Here is a 14,505-nt window from a genome sequence, read left to right on the forward strand (position 1 = left end):
AGCTGATTCTTGGCTGCTTTTTGTTAATGTAAATGATTAGACTAAAAACATGTGAAGAATTTTCAACAAGGGTGTAAAATCAACAATAATCAAATTTATTTGTGAATTTGCTCCTTTATCTTTTTCATCCAGGTCACTGTGTAAAAATGTTCAGTTTCCTGAGTTATATGTTCAAATTTTGTTTGATATTTTATTTCCCAATAAACATAATATGTTTATAATGTTTCGGCTGGGGGTGAGCCTCGGTTAATTTGGGGTGGGTTTTAGGTTTTATATAAATATATCCATGGAAGAGGGTGCTCAGGATCTTCTCGTGAATCTAGCTCATTCGCGACTATTTCTTCACCTAAAAAATTCTTCTTAAAGAGAAATGAATGTTTTCTTCCACGACATTAAGATTAAGAATAAGAAAAGAAATTAGATTTTCTAATATCCTCAGGTGTTGTCACCAAAAACTTTCCCCATCACCGTTGCTGACAACGATGAATGAACCATGATCAGAATCATCACAATAAGAATTTCTAATCTATGCTATGCTAAGACATTTGTAGAAAAAAAAAATGATCGAAAAACTCGAAAATTTTGGCAAAATAATGGTGTTGCAATGGCCATTTCACAACTATAATGTCTCATTTTCCAATAATGGTACGATATTTGAATAGATAAAAAATTTAACATCTCACAATTTATAACTCATCAACATAAGACCATATCTCCGTCAGCGGCAACGATAGCTATGGCGGGGCCATTGTTGGAAACAGAACATATATAATATGATTTGTTTATTTAATTTATAAAATATTAGTTTCTAATAAATTTGTTGCAAGGATATTTTGGAAAATATATAGTTTTATTTTTATGTTTAGGATTTGTAGAATTAAAAAAATAAAAAGGTGGAGATATTTGAACCCACAAAAATACTTTCTATAACCATTGATTTGTAAAATTTAATATTACAAGAAGACCCATGAAGAATATTACTAATAAGTATAAAGTACAATGCTTTTATTATTATAATAACTATCTTAAAAAAAAATTTGCTCCTGCTTCATGGATCACTCTACTAATTCTCTGTTCATCTTTCTTTTCCATATCAAATTTAAATATCTTTTGAAGTATGATTAATATTAACATCTAAATTTATTAATATTTATAGTCTTATCTTATCCGTGAATCGTCAAGTATAAAGCAAAATTTACGAAATATCAAGGTAATATAGAAAAATAAAATCGACATCAAACTTACTTATTCTCAACTGGGTCAATCAGTTGCGGAGGACACCTCCAAAGAAGGGTCATTTATTTCCTAGAGATCATATATACCATAATTGCCTCCATTTCATAGTATTCAAGTTAGAATGTCAAGTTTATGGCATTCTGAATATTCATAATGCTCTATATGAATTTACAGTTTCAAAAAATTATTGTTGCAGAAGAAAATGAGGACAACGAAAAAGAGAAGAAAATTTATATTGAATATAAAATATTAGGGCATTTTTGGCATTTGAGAGGTTTATAGAACAAAATCTTTATTTTTTAAATTTTAATATGGGTTTACTAAGAAAGTGGGTGTAAAAATAAATTTTATGGGTTCCAATAGCCCATTAAAAAAAATTTGATTTGGAAAAAAATATGTTTATCAAATAGGTTAACCAAACCCAATCCATATTTAGATGGTTTAATATAATAAAACTCAAATGCTACTAATTTGACTATTCACCCAACTCAAACCATTTAATTTAGTTTGGGTTTGGGTTGAACCATGAGCCAATTCAGTTCCGGCTGAGCATATATAGTTCTTTCAATAACTTTGAAAAAAAATAATAATCAAATTTTAAATAAAGAAACACTTTGAAAAAATAAAATGCAAGAAACACATAACATTTTGTCATTAAATTCTTCCAAACACTTACTCTGGCCTTCATAAAACAAATACGTATCATTTTTATGTGTAAGATTAATTTGAATAAAGAGTATCAATTTAGAGTTTAAAGGAAATAAATTTAAGTTGAATGAGTTCAAATAATAAAAACTCATTTATTCAATTGTATTTAAGTGTCTACAATAAATTTTTAGGGATATATTAGTAATAAAAAATAATTTAAAAGAAAAAAATTAGTGGTTCAAAATTAGGGATGGCAAAAATCTCCATGGTGATGGGGTTCTTGGGGATTTTTCCTATTTGGGGAGGGTACATGGGCGATTTTATACCAAATTTCTTATTCGGGAAAGAGACGAGGATATTTTTTACCCAATTACTTATTCGAGGAAGGGACTGGGGACGAGTTAGAATTCCCATCCCCTCCCCATTTCCCTATTTTAATTTTTTTTTCTATAATTATTAGTCAATAAATAATAAATTTTAAATTGTAAAATATTAAATATTGGTGTAAATAACAAATATCAAAATATTTATACAAATAATATAAATATTAGTTAATATAAAATATTTAATATAATTTAGACTTAACTACAACCAAAAGCACATAAACTCACAAGCTCATAACTCACAAATCAAACTTTAAATCACTTTCTTACAGTCTTGCACATCATTGCCAAATTATCCGTGCAGTAGTAAGCGCCCAACTCGTCTTCATCTCATCATAGCCCAGTAGCACGTTGCGTTGTCAGTGGCCGAGTAGCCTAACTCATCACAACGTCAACTAGCAGCCACACATGTGGCTTTGTTGTGTCATAATACGTGATCAGCCAGTATCATTACTCATGGACAACAATCACATCAATATTATATAAAAATCACATTATTTGAATTTTGTTTTGAAAATCAGTATTTGAATATTATATATACCAAAAGTTTGAAGGAGGAGAATGAAATATAAGGCCCATTCATGATCATTTTTATTTTATTTTATATATTTTTAAGTTAATATGATTAAATTAAGTTTGAAAACTAAAAAAAAGATATTAAGTATTTGAGGATCGGAGACCCTCGTAGATTCCCTATTATTATTTAGAGAAGGGACGAAATATCCTGAAGCAATTATGATAGGGACCGAAAAAAAATAAAGACATATGCAAAACATCAAAAATTAATACGAAAATATTAATCCCCTCTCCTCCCCTCCCCTTCCCATTGACATCCCTATTCAAAATCCCCCACCCTTTCATTAAAAGAAACACATTTAAAAATAGCCCTTTTTAAATAATCTCACATACTTGCCCAGCCAATAGCTTCTAATTTTCCTTTTATTGGCCAAGACATATTATAACAAAAACAATCTTTAATTTCCTTTTATTGGCCAATTCTAATCATCTTTTCTTCCCCTCCCAAACCTTCAGTACTCCTTCAATTAGTCAAACAAAATTCACCGCCTTCCTCTGTCTCATCAACTACAAGTCTACAATAAAAATTTTTGAGGATTAAAGGATGATAGTTTTGTTCCATTGAGGTAATTTTCTTCTTCGTTGTGTCATTTTTTTTCCCGGTTTGGTGGGGTGTAGAAGGGACTTGTAGAGTTTATAAATCTTTATAATCGAGGTTATTTTTCATGAGTATGTACATATTTAAGTAATTTGACTTCATGTTTGGGCAAATTTTTACTAGTTGCTTCTGATCCCCATGGCCATAAATTGACTTTTTTTGTTTTGACATACATTAATTAACTTGTTGAGATCAAAGCATGCGTTGTGGCAGTTAGAATTTGGAGATTGAAGAGAAGATGAAGAAGTGCAATTCATTGTTACTGAAATTGAATTTACAGAGATTTGCTTAGCTTAGTATTTATAGTGGCTTCTGGATTGTTCGACTAACTTTGCTAAGCACGTTTGTTACAGTTAAAACAGTATAACAGAAAAATAACAAACTTGGATCTAACTAACTTTAATACAATGAATATGTGCTGAAGTAGTAACTAATTAATTCATAATTCAGCTGCAAGGGAATCTCTTCATAACAGTTTTGCCATCTAGAACTTTCCAGCTTCTCACGTGCACCTTTCAATCTCATTCCCAGATGGGCTGCTGGATTTATAGTTGACTTGACTCCAGCTGGCACTCCAACATGTGATGAATCAAGTTCAGCTTCACTAGTGAATTCAACAGTGACCGGTATGCATGACTGAAGCCTTAAGAGAACTCTGACAAGCTTACTCGAATCAAATTAATTAATTGTCTTTTTTTTTTAATTTTTCGGTTGCTGAGCAGGTAAAATGAACCAGTAGTTGACCTCAATTACCATGCTGATTAACTTTTGAGATTTGAAAGTTCATTTGATCCGAAGTTCCAATTTGAATCAGAAAGAAAAAGCTATTGACAGGGAAAGAAAAAGTTTTGAAGATGCCTAAGTTCCCTCTCGATAATTCCTTTCGTTTCCGAAACCAAAAAGAAACTATGTCTAAAATAGTTTCGGTGTCCATTGAGATGCTGTTGGAAAAGTTGGCTTCGGAAGCAGTTGTACTGTTTGCTCGCCGTGAACGGATCCACGACTATCTTGTACAGTGGAAGAAAACATTGGAGAAAATCAAGGCAGTGATTGAAGACGCAGAGGAGAAGCAGACGAGGGAGGAGTCAGTGAAGATGTGGCTGTGCGAGCTTCAGAACCTGGCATACGACGTTGAAGACTTGTTGGGTGAGTTTGAAACTGAAGCTTTGAGGAGGAAGTTGTTGCTTGAACCTGCAGCAGCTGATCACCACCAACCCAGTACAAGTAAGTTCCCCAAGCTCATCCGTACTTGGGGCACAAATTTGGGGTTACCATCTATTAAGTTGGATTACAAAGTGGTGTCCAAAGTAGAGGAGGTCAATGCTAGATTGCAAGATATTGCAATACAGATCCAACCACTAGATTTGAGAGAAAAATATGGAGGGAGGTCCAAAAGATTCAGACAGAGACGGCCCACAACTTCCTTAGTCCATGAAGCCAAAGTGTATGGCAGGTCAAAAGAAAGGGAAGAGATAGTTGAATTGTTGTTGAAGGAGGAGGGAACGAGCCACAACAACAACCACTTCTCTGTTGTTTCTATTATTGGAATGGGCGGGTTGGGCAAGACAACTCTTGCTCAGCTTGTGTACAATGATAGTAGAGTTCAATGTCATTTTGATCTCAAAGCATGGACCTATGTCTCTCAAGATTTTGATATCATCAGGGTAACAAAGTCAATTCTAAGGTCCGTTGCTATGGGGATTGTTGATCATAATGATTTGAATTTGCTTCAATGGAAACTGAAGAAGCAATTTTTTGGAAAGAGATTTTTGCTTGTTTTAGATGATGTATGGAACGAAAATTACAATGATTGGATCGATCTGAGCCGCCCATTTCAAGATGGAGCGCCGGGAAGTAAGATTATTATCACTACTCGCAATGCAGATGCTGCATTGATGATGGGGACTGTTCAAGCATACCCGTTGAAAGGGTTGTCAAATGATGATTGTATGTGTTTGTTCACTCAACATTCCTTGGAGACAAGAGACTTCAGCATGCATCAACCATTGAAGGAAATTGGTGCGAAGATAGTGATCAAGTGTAACGGCTTGCCTTTGGCAGCAAAAGCTCTTGGTTGCCTATTACATGGTAAATATGACCCAAGTGATTGGGAAAGTGTGCTAAATAGCAGGATATGGGATTTATCACAAGGGAGATGTGACATTGTACACACCCTTGCTCTGAGCTACCATTATCTTTCTCGTCCATTGAAAAAATGCTTTGCATACTGCTCATTGTTTCCAAAAGATTATGAATTTCAAGAAGAAGAGATGATTCTATTATGGATGGCTGAAGGTTTTTTGGGTGATGAAGATAATTACAAGAAAATGGAAGATTTAGGCCACAAATTTTTCCGAGAGCTACATGCAAAGTCATTCTTTCAACAGTCCAGCTGTGATACATCACGGTTTGTGATGCATCACCTTATCAACGACCTTGCTCAATGGGCTGCAGGAGACATATACTTTAGAATGGGGGATGTATTGGAGGATCACAAGCGACATCGTTTTTCCGAAAATCTTCGTCATTTCTCATACCTTCGTGGGGGATATGATGGCCTTAAAATGTTTGAGGTCCTCTCTGATGCCAAACGTTTGCGGACCTTTTTACCACTAGTGTTGTCAAATACCTGGAGCGGGAAGGCTTACTTGGCGCACAGTGTTCTTTATATGTTATTCAAGCTACAACGCTTAAGGGTATTGTCTTTGCGGGGGTATAGTATCTTCCATGTGCCATCTTCCATTGGTGACTTGAAACATTTGCAATACCTTGACCTATCAGAGACTAAAATTAAAACTTTGCCCGAATCAGTCAACAAACTTTGGAATTTACATACACTTCTCTTAGAAAACTGTCATCGACTCAAGAAGTTGTGTGCAAACATGGGGAGCCTAATCAAACTGCATCACCTCAAAAACTCTAATGTAAAAGCATTGGAAGAAATGCCAAAGGGAATTGGTAATTTGACCCATCTTTTAACGCTGAGCAGATTTGTTGTGGGAAAAGATGTTGGCTCTGGGTTACGAACGTTGAAGTTACTGAAGCATCTTCAGGGGACACTTGATATTTCGAAGTTGGAGAATGTGAAAGATGCTAGTGAGGCCAAGGAGGCTCAGTTAATTGAAAAGAAGAACCTTCTAAGGTTATTGCTTGAATGGACTAGTAGCACCAGTGATGACCCAATGGAGCATGAAAATGTAACACTTATGTTGGATGGGCTAAAACCTCATCGAAATCTGGAAGAGCTCACCATCAGAGGCTATGGCGGCACAACATTTCCAACTTGGATAGGAGATTCTTCATTCGCTAACTTAGTGCTCCTAAGATTTGAAGGTTGTAGCAGGTGCACTTCGTTGCCATCAGTAGGACAACTACCTCTACTAAAGCATCTTTTTATCATTGAAATGACAAGTGTAAAGATGGTGGGTTCAGAGTTTTATGGAAACCATTGCTCAGTGCCTTTTCCATCTCTGGAGACTTTATGTTTTCAGGATATTCGAGAATGGGAAGGATGGATTCCTCATGGATCTGGTAAAGAAGTTAATGTTTTTCCACAGCTGAGAGAGCTTTCTCTTATAGGATGCCCAAAATTGCAGGGAAGATTGCCAGAATGTCTTTCTTCATTGGAGAGATTAGTTGTTCGAGGATGTGAACAACTGACTGTGTTAGTTTCAAGTCTTCCGAAACTTTGCAAATTAGAAATTGGTGGATGTAAAGGGATGGCATGGAGAAGTACAAATGATGTAAACAGGTGTTGTCCCCAACTTCTTTGGTTGATTGCAGAGGAAGAACAAGATCAACAGCAGCCAGTGTTTCCCTGCAGTCTTCAGTATCTGGAATTGAGCCAGTGCAGATACCTTGTGAAGCTACCGCAAGCATTGCTCAGCCTTGGCTTCCTCAGAGAGATGGAGATTTATGGTTGCCCTTCACTTGTTTCCTTTCCAGAGGCTCTTCCTCCTTCTCGGCTGAGAACAATTAAAATTGTGCAATGCAGTGCACTGGAATCCTTACCTGATACATGGATGGACAACCCCAATACATCTCTTGATAGATTGTATATTGCTCACTGTAATTCCTTGACACATATTTCTCAAGTCCAGCTACATCCAAGCCTTAAATGGCTGCACATCAGCAATTGCAATAGACTAGGGAATTTGATAAAAGAAGAGAGCATCCAAAGCAGCAGCACAAGGTACACATCCCTTCTTGAGTACCTATACATCGATGATTGTGCATCCCTCACATCCTTATTGCCCAAGAATGAGTTACCTGCCACACTTGAGCATCTCCATGTTAAATCTTGCGGGAATCTTGCTTTCTTGTCATTAGTGGGCAATCTACCTAAGGCTCTCAAGTACCTTTCAGTGGATCATTGTCTAAAGCTCAAGTCACTGGCAGAAAGGTTGGACAACAACTCATCTCTTGAAGCCATTAAGATTTCCTATTGTGAGAATCTTATAGTTTTACCTGATGGTTTGCTTAAGCTCAACCATCTTCAAGAGATTTTTATAAGCCATTGTCCAAATCTCATTTCCTTTCCTGATGGAGGGTTTCTTTCTTCGACTCTGACTAAGCTCTGGATATATGAGTGTGAGAAATTGAAGGCTCTGCCCAATGGCATGCACAATCTGACATCCCTTCAGGAGTTAGAGATAGGAGATCTTCCGAGCATGGTATGTTTCCCTGAGGATGGCTTTCCCACCAACCTTCATTCACTTGAGATTCGTGATATGAAGATGTGGAAGTCATTGATTGAGTGGGAGCCATTGAACAGATTCACCTCTCTCAGACGACTATCAATCCATGGATGTCAGGACATGGTGTCATTTCCACAAGACAACATTGGAATGATGTTACCTGCCTCTCTAACCAAACTAGAGATTGTCCGATTTTCAAATCTGGAATACCTATCTTCAGTTGGTGAAAGCCTCCCTTCATTGGAATGTCTGATTCTCGATGATTGTCCAAAGCTTAGATACTTTCCAGACAAGGGCCTGCCTCCCTCCCTTTTGCAACTACACATTTCAAACTGTCCATTAATCGAAGAAAGTTGTAGAAAAGATGGAGGACAATATTGGCACTTGATATCCGATATTCCTTGTGTCTATATAAATTTCAGATGTGTTTTTGATGCTGAGACTGAGGACTGAATTTTGTGACCTGCTCAACTCAAGTGTTTGCAATTTCAGTATTTTGCTTTTCCTTGTAACAAACTTGTTCAGGTTACTTAAGCGAACACAGGTACCCAGTTACTTGAAAATTGGAGTGATCATAATTTTTTCTTTGTTCTTTTGTACAATAAGCTGCTAATTAGATTTGAACTAAGAAAGAAATGAATCCTGACATAGGCTCTTGGTAATACAAGATATCTCATAAACTTATGTCCGTTTCCTAATCCATTTGTGATGTATTTTTATGAAAATGGCTAATGAAATTGAGCGCATGTTACACTCATTCCCTGTGGAGGAGCAATCCTATGGGCGCGAGGTGTTTTTGAGGTAGGCTCGCGATGGAGGATCGGAAATGGAAGACAGTTTTTTAATCTACGATAGCGGGTGGATTCCCAGACCCTCAACATTCAAACCAATTTCCGAACAAACATTATCCCCCAATTCTACAGCTTCTAAGCTTTATTCAGAATGATGGTACTTCGAAGGAACAGATTATAGAGCCATTTCATTATAGAGGATGCTGATAATCTTGTACTGAAAATGCCACTGCCCCAAAGGCCAATTGAAGATCACTTGTCGGTGTTACAGGTGGCTGTATATCATCTAGCTCTCACTACAAAACATCCCAAGTTTGCATCCAGCTTCAGGAACCCTTCGGATCGGTAGAAATTCGTATGGTCCCTATCATTATAAGCAAATTATCAATGGTAACCCATGCCCAGGATGTGCTTGTTGCAGGAAAGATGTGGTTAAAATCAAATATGTTATGAGACAGCCTATATAACTAAAGCTCATTAAAGCCGAAGTCATTTTCAAATATTTACAAGAAAATTTGGTCCTATATTTACAAACTAGGTAGTTGAACCCTTTCCCTTAACTAAGGGAAATTGGAGCACCACCCAGCTCAGGTTTCCCAAAATGTTGGAAAGTCCAAAGTAGCATTAAATATGCAGTAGTATGCTTGACTCTGAGAAAGCCACATGATGAATCAGGAAGCTCCACCATATATTATGATTTTAATATATCAGGATCATTATACAACATAAGTCATAGATATACATTTAGATTGATTAATTAGAAATGGAGAACATAATAGGACAGAATGAACCCACCACCAGTTAAAACTATAAGGGTGTGGGACTGCAATTACATAGTGTACATCTTCAATGACCAACTATTTCACATACCGCAATCCCATTACAACTGCCTAACAAAAATTTGTTATGCACTACGTGCGAAAAGTTGGTTTACCCACTGCAGCACCTCTGGAAGCCTTTGCGGCAGGTGAGCAATGGCTTGTGTCAATGGAATTGTGTGATGGCTTTCTCAAATTTAGGTGAAGTGGTCTTGATGGGTGCCCAAATGTCAGCACCATTGCTCCGAGCAACTCCAGCAGTACAGGAAATTGGAACGAGACATAAACCTCGGTTTCTCAGGCTATACTGCTCTAATTCCTGAAAAGATGATACACCCCAGTTTCAGTCAATGTGCGTTAGTTAAATCACTGATGCTTTCTTTCCGAAGTAAGAATATAGACTGATTTTTGGAACCAACTAATATCAAATTAAACATTTTATACTAAGGTGTTCTCAATCATGGCATTATAGAGACCCAAAATGTGTTGTGATTGATAGGGACTAGAATGCATTATGAAAAGCATCACCCAGATATAGCTTTACAGAAAAAGACTCTAAACTTAACCCTTTTTCTTTTACAGTCTCAATTATCATGAGTATTATCCACTTAATAATATTATCTGGGTCCAGCTCATGCTCACCTGCACCTTAGCTGCTGGCATGCTTTGGAGGTATGGAGCACTCAACACCTGAAACCATTCCAAGAAAACAAAATAATTGAGAACAAAGTCAAAATTCTCTCCAAAGCACTCACAAAACGTACGACAGATATGGCACATGCATATTGTCCTCACACCAAGAGCATCTTGTTCTTTTTTCTTTTGTTTTGTATTTTTATACTCGTCCATTTTCTCTCTTCTTTCCAGAAAGAAAAGAAAAACAGAAACAAAAATTCGTAGGACACAGATTGTTGACTGGATGCAAATTCCGTGTCCTAAAACTAAAACACACGCACATGCAAATGCACACGGCACATCAACATTCAAATTATCGGTTCTAATCTCTAGAGAAATGTCCATTGAGCTCTGCCAATTAACTGGGTAGGCTACCGAAATAATCCAGCTACAGCAAGAAGGAAAATTGCCACACCTTCACTTGTTCATGTAGAAATTGTATGTACTCCATCGCCTCCCAAAGGACAGATGCAGTATCCGTCTGCAACAAATAATATAATATGAAGAAAAATTGAATTTTGAATCTACATCTACAATTCACAACTCTGAAGATTGAAAGCTGTAAAGGATGAGGTATAAGTGAAAAATAGATAATGAAGCTAAAACTCGAAAAGACATCAGCAAAGAGATCAATGAAGGTTTCTGTAGGGGTAAATTTCCCACCTTCAATCACCACTGGAACATCATTTGTAATATACTAGTGCTATTTTCCACTTTTAATGGAAAGATTTAATCTCAATATTTACCTTTCCATATGGTGAAACAAGCTGTTGCAGAGCAATGATTCGTTCACCAAGCTTCTCTTTCCTCTCCTATGCCCAAGAAGTAAATTAAACAATTATCAAGAGCAACATATTTTTCACGTTGTACAAAGAGAAACCCCAAGCAACAAGTTACTGCAGCAAAGAATCTAAGACCAAGACATAGAAGAACCGTTTCTTTGTGCTCAGCAAACCACAAACAAGGGTCAAATCTGGGTTCTATTTTAACCAACCAAAAGTTCAAAAGCCAAAGTTTACATCAAATATTTAAAATCGTTTGAAGCAGTTTCATTTTTTTTTTAAATACTGTTATGAGCTCTGAGATTAACAGTTTTTTTTAACTTGCAAGAAAAAGATTCAGTGTCGATGATGAATTGTTATAGAACTATAAAGTAAACTAGCCTTTATTGCATACATTCATCTACTAAAATCAAATATAAGGACCAAAAGTATCAGAAGAAGGCACAATAAGATATCAACGGCCCCAGAGTGGAAAAAGCATGACTCCCAAGGACTAATCAGAATAAAATAAAAATGTTCCAGAACCACAAAGATAACCAAGCATCACATGTAGCCAGATAATCAGCTGAGAATTTTACAGGCAACTTTTGGTGCACGTTAACCTTACTTTTTCCGTCAAAGGTGAAAAACATACTCCAAATGGAAAAATGAAAAAAAAAAAAAGACAGGACAAGAAGGTGAAGAAACCTTGGCGGAGATGGACAGATCAGCTTTGTGTCGCTTGGATGTAAGAGTAGGGAGACTGCCTTGGTCAACAGCACAAGGACTTCTTTTATTTTCCATCATCTTCGACACCTTTATACCTTATACTCCCTAATAAAAAAATTGCAAATGACTTACAATGCGTAGTAAAAGACGAAAACACAACAGGCAATCAAGAGTTACATGCCACTTATAGAAGTCCCACCAAAACAGCACGAAGTATCCAAACAACCAAATCAAATTTAGCAATCATTTCTACCAGATAGTCATCAAGTAAGTTACAAGACAAGAATATCAACCAGACTGTTCAGTTAATAAACTCATCATAATATGTTCAGCACTAGTTCCTTATTCAAAGCTGATCAACTCCAAACTAATAGATATATTATTGTTGCTAGCTGAATAATAAAGGATTTTTCATACTAAATACAACTCTAAACTAAAATGATACAACATACTCAAAGATGATGTATTCTTACTATGAACTTGTATTTGAAAGAATAGTTGCCCCTTTTTTCCAGTCAAAAAACAAGAAAGCACAAAAACGTGTTATAACAAAAACTGAAAAGAGTCATCAACATCTTATTCCTTTTTTCCAGTCAAAAAACAAGAAAGCACAAAAACGTGTTATAACAAAAACTGAAAAGAGTCATCAACATCTTATTACAGCTAAAACCAAAATAAACTTTTACTATAGAATTTGTATGGGGAAGAAACTTAGGCTAATCAATATTAAGCAAGACAAAATGAAGAAGCATGATTAACTGATTAAGAGTCCATCTATGAAGCTTTTCATTAAAAGGGAAATAATAATACAACTACTCAATGGAAGTCCATGAAAGATGTGTATCCCTTTGAGTGGTTGATTCACCCCTTACCTCCAAGGAGGTAGGTCCCAGTCAAGACTTCAGATACCAATACCGCTGATCACGGGGATGAAGCTTCTGCCTAGAGATCAGCAGCAGTACGAGCCCGTGTGATGATACCCAAAATAATGTAAAATCACAGTTGACTATCCAATGAGGTTAATTTGATTAAACAATCATCTAAGGTGAAACAAAACACCATTATCATTATAGATTAAAATAATCAAACATTTTATAGCCATACAAGACATCTTTCAAATAAATATCATAATATTGCTAATATTTGCATAAATAAAACAAACATCCACTGTTTTGGTCAGAAATGAAACGCAAAACACAATACAAAATACACATTTGCATAATTAAGAAACAATATCACTATACTGAACTAATTCTGAGCGCACAAATAGACAAGATTTTCCATCTTTCAGTGAAAGTCACGTTCACCTACTTAATATTAAAAACAAGTGATGTATTGGGTTCGTATGTCTATACAATCTAGACCCTCCAATGAATTTAAAAATGGCTAACTATTCATTACTTTATTAATCGACTAAAGCACAAACACCAAATATATAAATGAACTTAGGACTATAATGTTGTCTTTTTGTGTGTTTGATGGGGGAACAAACCCAGATAAAAGAAATGATTTTTGTGGGTCCCTAGTGAAAATCAATATTTAGGATGCATGAATGAATCATAAATTAATTTGCGTGTTTGATCTTCCAATTAACTATTATTTAATATCAAGGAATATCATCTTAATCTAACATCAATCAAGGAATATAATTAACCAACATAAACACAATTAAATAAATAGTAACCAAGAAATTATGATAACTACCATGCAGTTAACACACATAGCAAAGGCATACTCAAACAATAATAAAGAGGAAATCAAGCAGCAAATTGAACAAAATTTCCGTAAATTGAGGAAACTAAGTGAAGCAGAGTTGTTTAAAAAGTAAGAAGAAGAAACAAGCAAAATTTAGAACTCACCAAGAGTATAGAGTCAGCATTGCCAAGAGAGCTCACAATAAAAATCTGAGCTTTATACGCTAAAAACAATCACAGCCCAGTTCAAGTATCACTCAAATTTCCACCGAAGTGTTTAGTGAAAGCCAAAATAAATGGCTTTGTTCCAAGTTTTTTTTAAAAAAACAACGAACCCAAAAGTCCGTCTTCGGAAACAAAAAAACGGTTTCCCTTTCAAGAAAATGGAACTTTCTGCTTAAATTTGTCAGTTTTTGCGTCTCAAAAAGTTGAAAACTTTACGACAAAATTAAACCCTTTAATCAAAACTTCAAAAGAGTTCACTAAAATCACCGAAACCCAGTTGAAATTTGAGCATCAAAAGGGTTAAAAAAGAGAAGCCATAAATGGGTTGTCAAGTTGCAGAAAGGGGAGAAGAGAAGGGAGTGCGAAAAGTAGAGGAGAAAGAGGAATAAATGAGTTGTGTGAAAGTGCTTTTATAAGGTTTTAAAAACAATAAAATATTTTCTGAAAACATAGTTTTGTTACACAAAAAATGTTTTTTTTTCTTTAAATAATTTTGACAGCTAATATCCAACCATGCAAAAATGAAAGAGCCAAGAAGTGAGAGGACTGAAGAAGCAGTTAGTTCTACGATAGATGACGTCATTGTTGCCACTATTTTTGAATGTGACATCCTTTTGATTTTGCAGGACTTATATTAATGAGGGAGTAACTATTTCTACTTTAAAAATGATTTT

General features: G+C 35.6%; 2 protein-coding genes across 4 annotated transcripts; one reads left to right on the forward strand and one right to left on the reverse strand.

Moving 5' to 3' along the window:
* Positions 1 to 3,212: 3,212 nt before the first annotated feature.
* On the forward strand, positions 3,213 to 8,749 carry LOC112100215 (putative disease resistance RPP13-like protein 1). Of its 2 annotated transcripts, none has more exons than XM_024188948.1 (3): positions 3,213 to 3,409; positions 3,892 to 4,067; positions 4,164 to 8,749. In XM_024188948.1, the coding sequence occupies exon 3, from the start codon at positions 4,296 to 4,298 to the stop codon at positions 8,589 to 8,591; it is 4,296 nt and encodes a 1,431-aa protein (XP_024044716.1). In that variant the 5' UTR covers positions 3,213 to 3,409; positions 3,892 to 4,067; positions 4,164 to 4,295; the 3' UTR covers positions 8,592 to 8,749. The 2 variants fall into 2 exon arrangements, with proteins under 2 accessions (XP_024044716.1, XP_024044715.1); XM_024188947.1 differs by having other exon boundaries at positions 3,973 to 4,067.
* An 847-nt stretch (positions 8,750 to 9,596) lies between these two features.
* LOC18045842 (transcription factor bHLH153) lies at positions 9,597 to 14,199 on the reverse strand. Of its 2 annotated transcripts, XM_006442755.2 has the most exons (7): positions 13,772 to 14,199; positions 12,785 to 12,952; positions 11,892 to 12,017; positions 11,169 to 11,234; positions 10,838 to 10,903; positions 10,390 to 10,437; positions 9,597 to 10,066 (listed from the first exon to the last, which is right to left on the reverse strand). In XM_006442755.2, exons 3-7 carry the CDS (start codon positions 11,988 to 11,990, stop codon positions 9,914 to 9,916), a joined length of 432 nt encoding a protein of 143 aa, XP_006442818.1. In that variant the 5' UTR covers positions 11,991 to 12,017; positions 12,785 to 12,952; positions 13,772 to 14,199; the 3' UTR covers positions 9,597 to 9,913. The 2 variants fall into 2 exon arrangements, with proteins under 2 accessions (XP_006442818.1, XP_006442819.1); XM_006442756.2 differs by lacking the exon at positions 12,785 to 12,952.
* Positions 14,200 to 14,505: the final 306 nt, after the last annotated feature.

Source organism: Citrus clementina, unplaced genomic scaffold, assembly GCF_000493195.1.
Source record: "Citrus clementina cultivar Clemenules unplaced genomic scaffold, Citrus_clementina_v1.0 scaffold_3, whole genome shotgun sequence".
Taxonomy (NCBI): domain Eukaryota; kingdom Viridiplantae; phylum Streptophyta; class Magnoliopsida; order Sapindales; family Rutaceae; genus Citrus; species Citrus x clementina.